At 35.9% G+C, this 13,083-nt stretch overlaps 1 protein-coding gene across 1 annotated transcript in view; it reads left to right on the top strand.

Moving 5' to 3' along the window:
* The window catches only part of FRMPD2 (FERM and PDZ domain containing 2), a gene marked incomplete at both ends in the record, with an annotated part of 58,221 nt that extends 48,334 nt beyond the window's left edge, over window positions 1-9,887 (top strand). Inside the window, 7 exons of the mRNA XM_084289997.1 lie at window positions 1,143-1,258; window positions 3,778-3,926; window positions 5,589-5,679; window positions 6,811-7,145; window positions 8,419-8,634; window positions 8,919-8,981; window positions 9,816-9,887. Coding sequence (XP_084146123.1) covers window positions 1,143-1,258; window positions 3,778-3,926; window positions 5,589-5,679; window positions 6,811-7,145; window positions 8,419-8,634; window positions 8,919-8,981; window positions 9,816-9,887 — 1,042 coding nt within the window. The remainder of the gene's footprint in view (window positions 1-1,142; window positions 1,259-3,777; window positions 3,927-5,588; window positions 5,680-6,810; window positions 7,146-8,418; window positions 8,635-8,918; window positions 8,982-9,815) is intronic.
* Between the last annotated feature and the right edge of the window lie 3,196 nt (window positions 9,888-13,083).

Here is a 13,083-nt window from a genome sequence, read left to right as displayed (position 1 = left end):
ATGATACATGACTGTCTTTATCATTTATAGCCCATATAAATAGGAAAAGGAACGAACACTTATATTTGAAATCTAAAATTTTCTAAGAAGAGTAGTTGGCCGATCTTTAAGGGGCAACAATCTTCCTTAAATTACCTGCTTACAGAAAACAAAACTGAAAGAACCTTTGAGAGCATGTGAAGTGAAAATATCCATGTGAACATAGCAAGTGGCACTGAGCCTATTATCTCATCACTAATATAACATTATCTTGTGGTATACCAGGTAATCAGGTGTGATTGCTATTGAATTAGCTTGTTCTATGTGCAAGATGCTTAGTGCATCTATGGCTAATGCAAAGTTATCATACATAAGAATAACTTGTAGCTTTTCTGGTTGTCTTGCAAATAAACAAACTTTCTGTGCCTTGTTCTGTGTTCTGAATCTCTTTATTACCTGTACTTTCTGGTAGTCATATATTCTACTTGCAAAATCCTTATGTAACTTGAACATGCACAGCCCTCAATGATTACTGATATTTGCAAGGCTGTTACTTAAGATAGAGAGTAAGATCATAATTTAATAGTACCTTTTACTATTTCTTATACTATGTATTATGATCATACACAATCCTATCCTATATAAAACTACGGTAAACTTAAGCCTATTCAAATAGTTTAATATTAGATCTGCAGAGTACTGGAGTTAGCCACTATAGGGATATTTAATCTATTCTGCAAGCAGCATTGATGTACTCTGAACTGTAGGCATATCATCTACCTAAAAAAAACATTGAAGTGCTCTAAAATTCTCTGAATACCTTAAATAAATAGGCCTACCTAATAACTAAAAATCTGGGTCATGCATGAAAACTGTCTATAACTGAGAAACTTTACTCTCAATGATGTTTTCTGGTAGTTTTTTTATACAAGTTATTTGCTCATCTCTCAGAAAAAATGCAGATAATAGTGCTCCAGGTAAAATACAGGAGTATTTATATTAGTTTAATAGTCCTTGAACTTAGGCTCTTCAGAGTTCACAGTAATTCTTGAAAACAGTTGTTCAAGAAAGTTGAAATTCAACTGAAAATAGATTAAAAACAACACCTTTGTACACAGCTTCTGCCACTTCCATAAAACCATTCAACTAATGCTATTTTACAGATCACAGAAATATGCGGGATGTGAAGGTTGCAGAAGACAGAGTCAGCAGTCTGAGTCAGACAGCTGGAACAATGAAGATGATGATATGCCTCACAGGATTTCCATCCTACCTAGAAGTAACCATGCAAAAACTTCTCTTGTATCGTTAATGTAATAAGCCAGCTCCTCCATATATCCACAGTGGGATCAACGCTAATCCCTTATGTATAAGTTAAGACTTTCCTCTTTGCTTCTCAAAAGTCTGACCACTCAGGACACGATTTTAACCTTTGATACATATGAAGGCCATCAAACCTTTGTAACATCCACAAGAAAGTAGCCTACATAGGAGCTCTCCAAGTTGTTTGGAGAACTGTGGGAGGGAAGAACAGGAGGATGAGTATAGTTAACTGAATGCAGGAAGGGCAGCCTTAGTGGCCACCATCCATTTGCCACTACTTCAAGCACCTCTGCTTTGGAGCTCTAGTTTCCAAAGGATGGGCAACTTTATGCTTTTTTTTCCTCTTCTGTAATGTTATACATAGTGTTCCTTCCCCAAAGGAAAATATCTCAGTACATTAATCATACTTGATTAGGCGCACAAAGCGAGGAAGTAAGAGGAAAGAAAAGAAAGCTATTGAATTAATTTGAGCAACATCATGACATTTGTTCACATTGTACACTACTGGATAGTGCAAATAAGCGATGCATGGGCTGAAAAAAAAAAATGAATGTTGAAGTTTAGTTCAAAATTTATGGGAATTTCCCAGTGCGTAAGTGAGAACTTAAACTTCTTAGTTTGGCCTAAAATTAATACAATAAAAGCAGATGGTTTATCTTGCAAGAGATACAGTAAACAAACTGAATAGGGTAGAAGGCCTCTTTCATATGTGAAAGGCAATGTAAAAGAAGGTGTTGAGAACTAAGAATGAATTCCAGTAATATATAAAATGTGGTTATTACAGGTCCTTGACATCATTCTCCTCTTCTCTCCCTTACTTCTCCCCTACAACTCAAAATTCACTTGTGAATTGATGTCTTGATCCACAGCTGCATAAAGGTGTCCACAGTATTTTTAATCGCTACTCACTGGGTGTTCGTGATTAGTTTATTTAAATCACTTTTTTGTTCAAAAATACTAAGAAGGGCTTCTCTTAATCACAAGAGAAGTTCAATACTTAAAAACAGTGTAGTAGTCAATGTTTTTATGCCAACATGACAGCAACATGACTTGAGGCTTTGGTCATATGAAAGTAACATTTGGAATATGATTTAAATCCTCTAAGGCACCTTATTTAGGTGTAGAAATGTACAGTAGGATCAAAAAGGGTTTTCATCTTATAGATGTAACAGCAATGAAATTCCAGGTGTGTGAATCTGCAGTGAGTTAGGCTCAGACTCTAACTGCAAAACTATGGATGTTTAAAAGCTGGTGATTTCCTCCTGCCAGGACTGCAATGACCCAGAAGTCTAACTGTGATGAACAAATAGCAAAAGAAGAGATGTGTATAGGAAATAGCTCTCTCTAGAGTGGGGGATTTGTCCTCACTGGCACTCTCAGCTGACTTTTTAACAGAAACACCCTTGCATCTGTGAGGGGCAGAGAACAGGAACTGAACAAAGTGTCTTAGAAGCTCAGGCAAGGTGGCTGCCAGTTGTAACCCAAGACACAAGGACAGCAAGCACAACACTTCTACAATGAAGGTTAGTTAAAGGTAGCAATGATATCCAACGAAAAAAAAAAAAAAACAAAAAAAAACACTGCTCTTTGTCTTTAGCCTACCTTTAGCCTACAGCACAGCTGTGGAACACATCAGGTTTTCTTTGCAACAATTGGCATGCTTTTCTTTGACAACACTCACTTAAGGCTGTAAGGACTAATTCCTTAATTCCTCTGCCTTGAACCACTATTTTCTACAAAAGAAACTACTGTTTTTTTTTTTTTTCTATGGAAGTAACAGAATTTGCTGAAGAAGTACACCTTCTCTTTCAATTGCCCTAGTAGAACAGGGATATTTCTGGAGACTTAAATGTTTATCCTTCTTAGTCTTAATCTGTCAAGTGTTGCGTTAGAACATATACTTCAGGATGAGTTAATTAGTAAAAGCAAATCCTGGTTTTGGTGTATCAAAGATACTTCACATCTTGTTCTTAAAGGAGAGTGTGAATTAAGATGAAGAGAACAGAAGATACTTTCTTACTTTAGGGAGGAAGAAATATTTATAGCAGAGGGGAATGGCGATACTAATTTTCAGGAAACGAAACTGTTGGAAACATTAAGAGGATTTCCTGTGAAGATGTGGCCAGAGTCTCCTATATCAATATAAGTTAATGTTGAAGTTTACAATTCTGCAGCAAGGTTTATTTAGAACAGACTGTATTTAGAAACCATATAAAGCAAAAAGCTGCAATAGTTGGATCTGCTTCCAGATTCCACAATACATGTTGCTGGTTGTATCCATGGTACTGATTTATTCTTCTTTCTGCCATACACGTAAGTAAGCCAAAAATATATATTTATATATTTTTTAAATTTCACTTACACAAAATATGCTAAAATATACTTAAGTACTGCAGCCCTCTGGTTTTTAAAGCAAAGATTTACGCTATGAACAATAATCATTAAAAACTCCCTTGTTTTTTTGTTGATATATAGGCAGAGCCTTTGTTTCTGAAGACGAACTGATTCACTTAATTAATTTTAAACCATCACTGACTGGAGTATGTCCAAGGACTGGTGTTAGAGGTCTTATTCGAGACCTTCAGTCACGGATTGAGAATCAAGAGGTGTTGAAAGAGTTTATGGTAAAGTGTAATTCATTTTTAAGACCTGAGTGTTTAGCAGAGCTAAGTGACTTTTAGCAGCCTTCAACATACTTTATAGGAGATGCAATTGTATATCTTCACTGACTCCACTTTCTCAAAGGATTATTTAAGTCAGGTGTCTGCTTTGCTTTTTGGGTGCTGCTACATTATCTGGATCTCTCTCTTTCTACACAGTCAGGCTTACACTGTTTCCTGTCCAAAGATCCTGCCCACATGGAATGAAAAATAAATACACAAAAGTTCAATAAGAATCACCTTAATATTGACTAACTTCTTCTTATTGCCCCTTCAGCTCTCCTGAACATCTGCCCAAGAGCTATTCTAGGGGCTGCATTAAAGCAAGAAATTCAAACACTTAGTCAATGAAAGGAAAATGTTTTATGCAGTGCTCCAGTGATCCATGGAATTCATTGCCACAAGATGTTATTGAGGTCAGGGACTTCGTGCAATTAAAATAGAAAGTAACATACATAATAATGAAAATACACAATTACATTTTCCATAATTTATTTGCCATCAGATGTAAAATTACGAAAGCATATAAAATCTCTTGTTTTGGTATACATAGAGAGTACTCAGTATTGAGGATTATCAGTAAATTCCCAAAGAAAGATTGTTTCATAATTCTTCAACACAATGCCAGAATTTTCATTAAAGGATGCACTCACTACCAGTGAAATAGCTTACAACTGTTTTTCCATATTATTTAGAGTATTATCAATCTCTCTCACTCGCCTTATGGCTGACTTTCTGGGTACAAAATAGCATAGGTTCACATGTATAGCATTTGTTGACTTTCACCAAGAGCTCGAATACGTGCATTAATTTACCTTCATTCCATTCCAGATGTAGGCATAGTACGCTATGAGTTGAGTCATGCATCTGCTCATAAAACATAAAGATCTAACAGGAAAAGCAGTGGTTACCAAAGTCAATGGATATGTTTCCTGAGTAAAAGCTGTAGTAACTGATGAAGATCTTAACTGTCAAATGTATTTCAGTTCATATACACTGTATAGTGGCATAACATGAGGGCTGAGCATTGTGCAATGCATAGCAAAAAGGTAAACGGAAAAAGAAGAGTGAAGGTAACTCAAAACTGTGAATGAAATTAACTTTCACCTTCTTGCTTCCTGGCTACACTGCATTGTGTTCCCCTAAATTTGCTATGAAGTACTTAGGACCATATGATTTGCACTTAACACCACTGATGTTGTTCCCTGTATCCACCACTTCCTCTGTGATTGAAAAGTACTCATTGACATTCATCATCTGGTAACAGTGCTATAGCTGGTTCTTCAGTCTGCATGTTATCGATTATGAGTGCTGATTTTTGGCCAAGGCACTATTCCAAACATTCATTTTACAGCACTATATAATAGGGATGTGTAATTACAGGGGCTAAAGATGTGGGTTGGAAATCTCATTAAAAATCTCCAGAAATTTTGTGCAGACTGAAGAAAACCCTAGGCAATTTGAATTCCTTGTGTATCAGTTTAGGGAACAGTGTCCTGATTCTCTTCTTTAAGAAGTCTGCTTAGCAGTCTTGGGTCACATACAACAGTAAAGTTTGCTCATGCTGACTCTGTAGTTTTTCCATAAAGGATATGAACATGGATTGACTATTTCTCTTTGATATAGGCTTTAGAACATGTAAAACCAACAGATGACTGCAGAACTGGCAAAGCACAAGAGAACAGGGATAAAAACAGATATCAAGATATTGTTCCATGTAAGTATGCACACTAAGCACATATGTTCAGTGGACAACACCGGAAATCAGAAAACATCTATAATGCTGGGATGTAGGAGGTAAATCCCACCACATCCCTTGCTACAGAGAGCTCTACTAATAATGAAATACGTTAAGATTTTTCTGAGAAATTAAGAGTTGACATAAGGATGTCTGCGTTGCACGGGAAGTAATTTTCCAAAGTATCATCATCTATAAGGCAGGATTTGGTTTGGCAGGGGGGCAGCTGTCTTGGTGCTTCCTTTTCTCTTTCTCAGAGATGGTGATCTGCTACAGTTGTGTTGGCAAGTGTAACTTGAACTATAGTAGCAGTTCTTTAAATCTACAGCTTTTGACACAGCAGAATTCTGAAAAGTACAGTGGAAATCATGGAGTTATGTTGCTCCTGAAAAGATCCAAGATTCTTTCGGAAATATTTGAAAGCATAAAATAACCAACCAGATCTTTCAGCTGCTCAGCTCTAAGTCAGAAACAAGTTTCATCACTGATGAGAAGTAATCAGTGATTTTAGATCACTAATGAGAAGTGATTTTAGAAGGAAGATTTGAATCCAAGAGCTGAAAGACTGTTGTTAACAAGGATTTTCAAATCCCAATTTCCAATGTACTGCCAATTGATTCCCTGAGAGGTATCATGACAGAATAAAAACACTTTCTGGACCCTTGATGTCATTGTAAACTGCAGCACCAGAACAACATATGCAAAATTTGTCACAGTTACTTCTCTATATTCGTGATAAAGTACAGGTTCCTAAAATTATCTTGTTTTATAACTCCAATATCCACTGACAATATTCCCATGCCATACACTCATAGCAGTATTGGATTCACTATTTTGAATTACTGCCAACAATTCTATGGTAATTAGAAGGACTGTCAGACTGTTATGCAAGTATGTTATGAGAAATAAAGCTGCAGTTAACCATACAATTTATCTCCAGGAATTACTATTAACAATGATTAATATTAGTGCTGCTCGCCAAATGTGTTCTAAAAAACAGAGGCATACTTCACAGCTAGGGGCTGAGGTACCCCATCTCCTAGATGCTAGGTATGGTACAGCTCCATTTCAGATCTACAACTGAAATAGTAACTTTCTGTTTCTGTCCAGATGATAAGACACGAGTTCCTCTGGGAGAAAACAATGGCTACATTAATGCAAGTTATATTAGAATGAAAGTTGAAGAAGAGGAACATTTCTATATTATAACCCAAGGCCCTTTGCCTTCCACCATGGCGGATTTCTGGCAGATGATTTGGGAGAGTGAGTCAGATGTGATTGCCATGATGACGAAAGAAGTGGAGCTAGGAAAAGTGAAATGTCATCGATACTGGCCTGAACCTCCACATGATTCCATAGACTTAACTAACTTCCATCTCAGGCTAGACAGTCACCAGATTCTGGAATACTTCATAGTTAGAATAATAGAAATGATCAACAAGCAGGTAAGTTGAGTCTAGTTAATACTTTCATATACAAAGCAATTGATTAGTTATCTTACATGATTAAATACTGATGTTACTGTTTTTTGTTTGTTTGTCTTCTGTAACGTCTGCTCAGTACAGTTTTAGGAATGTAAAAGTCTGAGTAGCAGGACGGAAATTAAGGTAAATGAAATGCTGCTTCTTTGCTTATTGAACAAGCCATGGATCCAATATTAAAAACACTTTGGTGAGAATGTCCAAGAGTTAGTCCTTTAATAGCCACAGAGTTGCAGTGTTCAGTATTTTGCAGAATTGCTTGGTGTTCTTACCAAATCAGATTAGTAAGGGCTGCCTGAGTGGGTTCATATTCTGTAACAGTGGGCAGAAGGAAGGATTTAAAGAAGGTGGCTTTCATCCTAATATTTAAAACGAATGATAACTTTTTTCATTTGTGAAAAAACATGAACACACATGAAACTATAAAATGAACAACTCGTTTTTGAAGAACTAACAAATACAGAACCCAATTGTAAGAACGTGGAAACTGGGACAAGTCCATCAGTCTTGCCTCCATATGAAACAAAACATTGCAGTAATTTCTTTCGGAAAGACTGATTAATGGAATCATTTATATATTCTTACTTGTGCCAGACTAACTTAGTTTTCCAACAAGACAGCTATTTGTATTAAGAAAACACAATTCACCTTATGTCACTGAGTGTAAACATAGTAATTTGATATGGGTCTATCCAAAAGATAATAGGAATATTGGCTCATATATGTGATTGGGTTCCTATCTTGTTTCAATGAACATGTTATTTTTGCAACATTTGTACTGGACCAGTATCAAATTAATAGAGAATCATAGGTTTACTTCAGCAGAAATCCAGGCATGCATTCAAATTCTTCTAATGGCAAAAATCTAGGTAGGTCTTTTGTATTCATTTTAACCTAGTCAATAGGGAATCCACTGTCACACTAACCTGGACTTTGGAAGGCTTCAGTCCTTACAGTTCCTGGATGCTTTATACTGAAAATCTTCAGTTACCTAAACAATCATTTTTGCTGAAAAGTTACTGACTGGACTCAGGTCTTTACAATAGAAGTCTTTACCAGTATAATACAATACTATGCATTTTTTTCATTTAACTTTTTTTGACATAAGAAACAATAGGGAATGAAAATGTTATTTGTATTTATTTACTTTACTTGTATTTATTTGCATTTTTATTGAATTTATATAGCTATGTTACTAAGCTTCCAGTTGATAAGCATTTCTGGTTTTCTATTCCAGACAGAAGAAAAACGAATTATAAGGCATTTGCAGTTTACCACTTGGCCAGACCATAGTACACCCACACTGGCTGAGCAGCTTGTAAAATTTATTTGCTACATGAGAAAAGCTCACAGGACAGGACCTATTGTTGCTCACTGTAGTACTGGGATTGGAAGAAGTGGAGTTTTGCTGTGTGCTGAAATTCTGCTGAGCTATATTGAAAAAGACCTATGCGTAAGTATCAAACATCATTGTCAAATATTACAGTAAATATAAATATTACTGATATATATGTCAACAACATATGTAGGTATCTTACTACATATGTTACTCCTGGTAGAAATTAATCCTAACAAAATGGAATAAATGATGCTTTTGTTCTTTCGCAAAAGAGAGATAATAACTAAAACACACTATTTGTAGAAGAACTGAGCCCCAGCTTTCCCAAAAGAACATGTTCAAGTCATTTTTCATAACTTGAACATCAATAAAATAAAAATTGTTTTCTCTTCTGATAGTTCAACATTAAACACGTAGTGAGAGATTTGAGAGAGCAGCGTTTTGGCATGATCCAAACTAAGGTAAGTTCTCAATATTCTAACTAGGCTGTGATCTTAAAAAGTTTCCATTTGTGGTACATATCCTCATGCTTTGATAAATCTCTGGCTTAAAGCTGAATTTTAGCCCTCTTATGAGGAAAATGACAGCTTTGCATACAATTGGTGTCTATATTTAAATATGGAAGATCTGTTCCTTACTAGCTAGCTGAAATTAAGAAAAAAATTAAAAACAGAAAATAACCTCTAAGGGTAGCTTGCAGGCACTTGAAATTAATTTCAAAGCACCAATACAGTACAGATACATGTCTTCTTTGGGTAAAAAGAAAAGCGGGGCTCACCAATGAAATGGGTGAGACTCTACCCTGCAAAACTGCAGCCTTCAGTTGAATTCTTGCAATTGCTGAGCTCTCATTGTCCTTCTAGTGCTGAGATAAACCTACCCCTGAAGTGTGTTCACAAAGGAAAAGAGAAAATAAGGTTAACACAACTTTGAGGAAATGGAAATTGGGAAGAAAATAAGATTAGGATAAATTATTCTTGTACGCAAGTATTTAAGGACAAGCTTCAGGAAAATGATTGAGCACATGATTAAAATTAAGCAAATAGTCAACAGCCACTGACTTCAGTGAGATTTAAGCACATGCCTACAGGTACTACACTGAATCAAAAAAAGCTCCTGAACTTTTACGAGTTATGGAACAAAAAGATTGAGGATGCTCTCAAATATCTAAATTTTTGTATCCCTGTTACAAAGATGCTGGTGTTAAAAACAGCATGACAGCCAGTCCATCCTTTTTTGTCTAGAACTCTTGTTATATTTAATTGGATGTTTCACACTGGTGTCTCTGTATGCAGGATCAGTATCTATTCTGTTATGAATTTGTTCTGGAAGTCCTTCAGAAACTTCAAGCAATGGATTCCTATTGACTGCAACATTTCTCTTCACTGTTGCTATCCCCCTTGGACTCCAGGGGCCACTCAGCAATTGCTTTAAAGGGACGTCAAGCCAGCACAGACAAGTGTTACACAACATGCTCTGTCAGATTGCTCAGATTTCTAAGAAATTTAAAAACCTTGCTTAACATCCCCTTGGTAAACCATTTAAATCTCGGCATACAGTTTGGAGAAACAGCAAGCCACAAGTGCAACACTGCTGTTAAATTGTCATGGACACTTTGTGTGTTCTGTTGAATAATATATTAATTATTAGGAAAATATTTTTGTACTATGACAACGGGGCAGCAGCCTTTTAAAGTAGCTTTACTATTCAGAGGCCAACTAAAGAGATCGAAGACTGCTGGTTTTGCTGGAAGATTAGTTGTCCCTTACATACAGTTGTGCACTGCTGGCTTCTGGACAGCAAAACAGTATTTTTTTTAATCATGCTTTTGTGTGGAAGGACTCAGTTTGGTTACTTGTGGTTGTTTGAACAATGTGGAACCATTTCCAGTCATCACTCCAGCACAGGAATTTAAACCACCATCACTGGACATCTTAAATCAAGAAACTGATAGAAAAATAGGATACCTTTAACCTTTAACTATCTGTCTTCAAAGCAACAAGATAGTTCTAATATCTGGACGGGATATTAATATTTTCCAGCAATATGAGCAGCTGTAGATAAGGTCAGTATTCTTCTATTCCACATCCATGTAAAAAGGAATGCAATACAAAACCAAATGAAATGACTGTGTGTGTCTTGTGGCATACATACATTTCATCTTCCATTAAACCTTTCCATTGATTAACTATCTTGTAATTCTCACCTACGCACTGAACAAATCTATGGGAAGTCCCATTGGTTTCTTTAAATTAGAGTAAATAACTCTGTACAGATTATTACTCTTGTAAAAAAGTTTTTTTGTTAGTGTGAGCTTGGATTTGAGCAGAAATCTACTGTTCACATTTGTAAGATTGTAGCTGTTTTCTATGTGAGTACTTCTAATACCTTTATCTAGAAGATGGTGTATATGGAAGCAGAATTTTTAGATGTGCATTGGGAGAGTAACTTTAAAACACAGGAAATTATAACTGCACTTATTTAACTGATTTGTACATATTTTAAAACTTCCTTGATTTCAGGAGATATTAAGAAGCATTTGATTATAAAATTGCAGAAGAGACAAGACAATAAAATAGCTGTTTATTTTAATTATGGATGAGAGATTTATGTTCAGAAAGAATGAGGAATTAAACAAATTAAAAGTATGGCTTTTGGAAAAAGCCATTGTAAAACAATTATAATAAAAGCCCAGAGCCATGTTTTGCTTTCTGCCCTCATATAGTCTGTTGGAAGTGAGGAAAAGATATAAATGGAATTTATGATGTGAGCCAGACACTAATTTCAAACATACTGATAGAGATCCAAAGTAACTTTAAATCAGTGAAATAAACCTGGACCTATATCAGTATAAATATAAGCAGAATTTAATGTTTTGTCTTAAATTAACTGAATTTGAGCCTTCTAAGAAGCATTACTCTCCACACATTCTGAATACACTACATTTATGTTGCATATGGAGGATTATTTGCACAATTTTGTCCAGTATCTTCAGCCAAATTTTTATTTATCTTGTTGTTACCTCCGTTTGCTATTTGGCCTTTCATTTTGGTTTTGATTACTGTACATGTACTTCTATGCAAGATAACACTGCACGCAAATGCACAATTCACTTTTTGTACCATGGCAACTTTAAAAAGCTTCTCAGTAAAAATATTTCTGTATTTCTTGCAAAGGTGTCTTTTCTGTAGTTTAGAACAATTCTGGATTAGGAAGACAATCTTTATGGCACTATTTGTTACTCCACATTTGTGCATCATCTTTCCAGCTGTTTGACAGAAGTGTTTCCTGTTTTACAGGAATATTAAAAAGATTTCTGAAAACACTGAATTGCATTTCAATTTCTTTTTATGAAAAAGACATTTTGATACTAACTGCTAACCAATAGTAATGGGAATAATAATCCTTTGGTAGTGAGGGATTGTTCTTAAACTTCCTGTAAAGGCAGATTTCATCATGATGGTACCTCTTGTGCATAACCCTAATGTGGGTACTACCACCTTCTGAGATATTCTGCCATATTCCATGTTCTTATCCTGTAGGAATATAACAATTCAGAGCTTTTAAACTGATACCATGATAATAGTTCCTCTAATGACATCCTCACTCGGTCTGAACTTTATTTCAGATGATGCATGCAACTTTATGCAGATCTAGTCTGCTAATGCTCCTAGCAGAGTGACTCAAAGCAGAACTGCCCTTCCAAATGCTTTGTAATCTGTTATATAACAAAGAAACTTTCATCCATAGAAAATCTCAGAGCCTCTCAGACCAACTTTGAGCAGAGGTAGATAGATGCAATTCACCACATGCTGTGTGACAGGCCCTCCATCTGTCACAGTCCTGGAGTGATCCCATAGAGAGTGTCTCTCAAGCCAGAGCCTGAATACATTTTAAGGCAACTGCAGACTTGCAAGGGTTGATTAGTTCTGCACGTTAGAAGTTAAAGGCCAGTCACCTTCGTACTAGTACTACTCATGAGCTCGACTGACAGTCTGGATAGCAGATAAATTTTGAGGAGAGAAGGACTGAAGGACTGAAATGACATTCACAAATTCTTCCTACATAGACACTATGTTTAGAGAAATTTGGGAGAACTTTTTTTTTCTCCTCTTTTTTTTTTCTTTTTTTTTTCAAACAGGTATTCATATCTAGAGATGCTCATAACTAGAGCAATTCTTTATTTACACACAGTAACATCTATTACAGAATCACAGAATGGTTTGGGGTGGAAGGGACCTTAAAGACCTGACCTTGAACACCTCCAGGGATGGGGCATCCACAGCTTCTCTGGGCATCCTGTGCCAGTGCCTCACCACCCTCATAGTAGAAGATTTCTTCTGAGATCACGAATCAGTGATACACATTTATATGTAATAAAAGAAACCATTCCTTAACTATCAGAAAATGAAACAATACTGCTCTGGCTCATTTCTGATTTGATATTGTTTAGCATAGAAACTGATCTGACTGGAACTTGCATAAATCCTAACAACTTTCCTCTATCTTTATGGTTGGAGTTTATGTCCTTACTGAACAACAACATCTGGGATGGCAAAAGAT

Source organism: Netta rufina, assembly GCF_964035555.1.
Source record: "Netta rufina genome assembly, chromosome: 7".
Classification (NCBI taxonomy): domain Eukaryota; kingdom Metazoa; phylum Chordata; class Aves; order Anseriformes; family Anatidae; genus Netta; species Netta rufina.
Note: the sequence above shows the minus strand (reverse complement) of the source record. Positions and strands in the feature narration are given on the sequence as shown.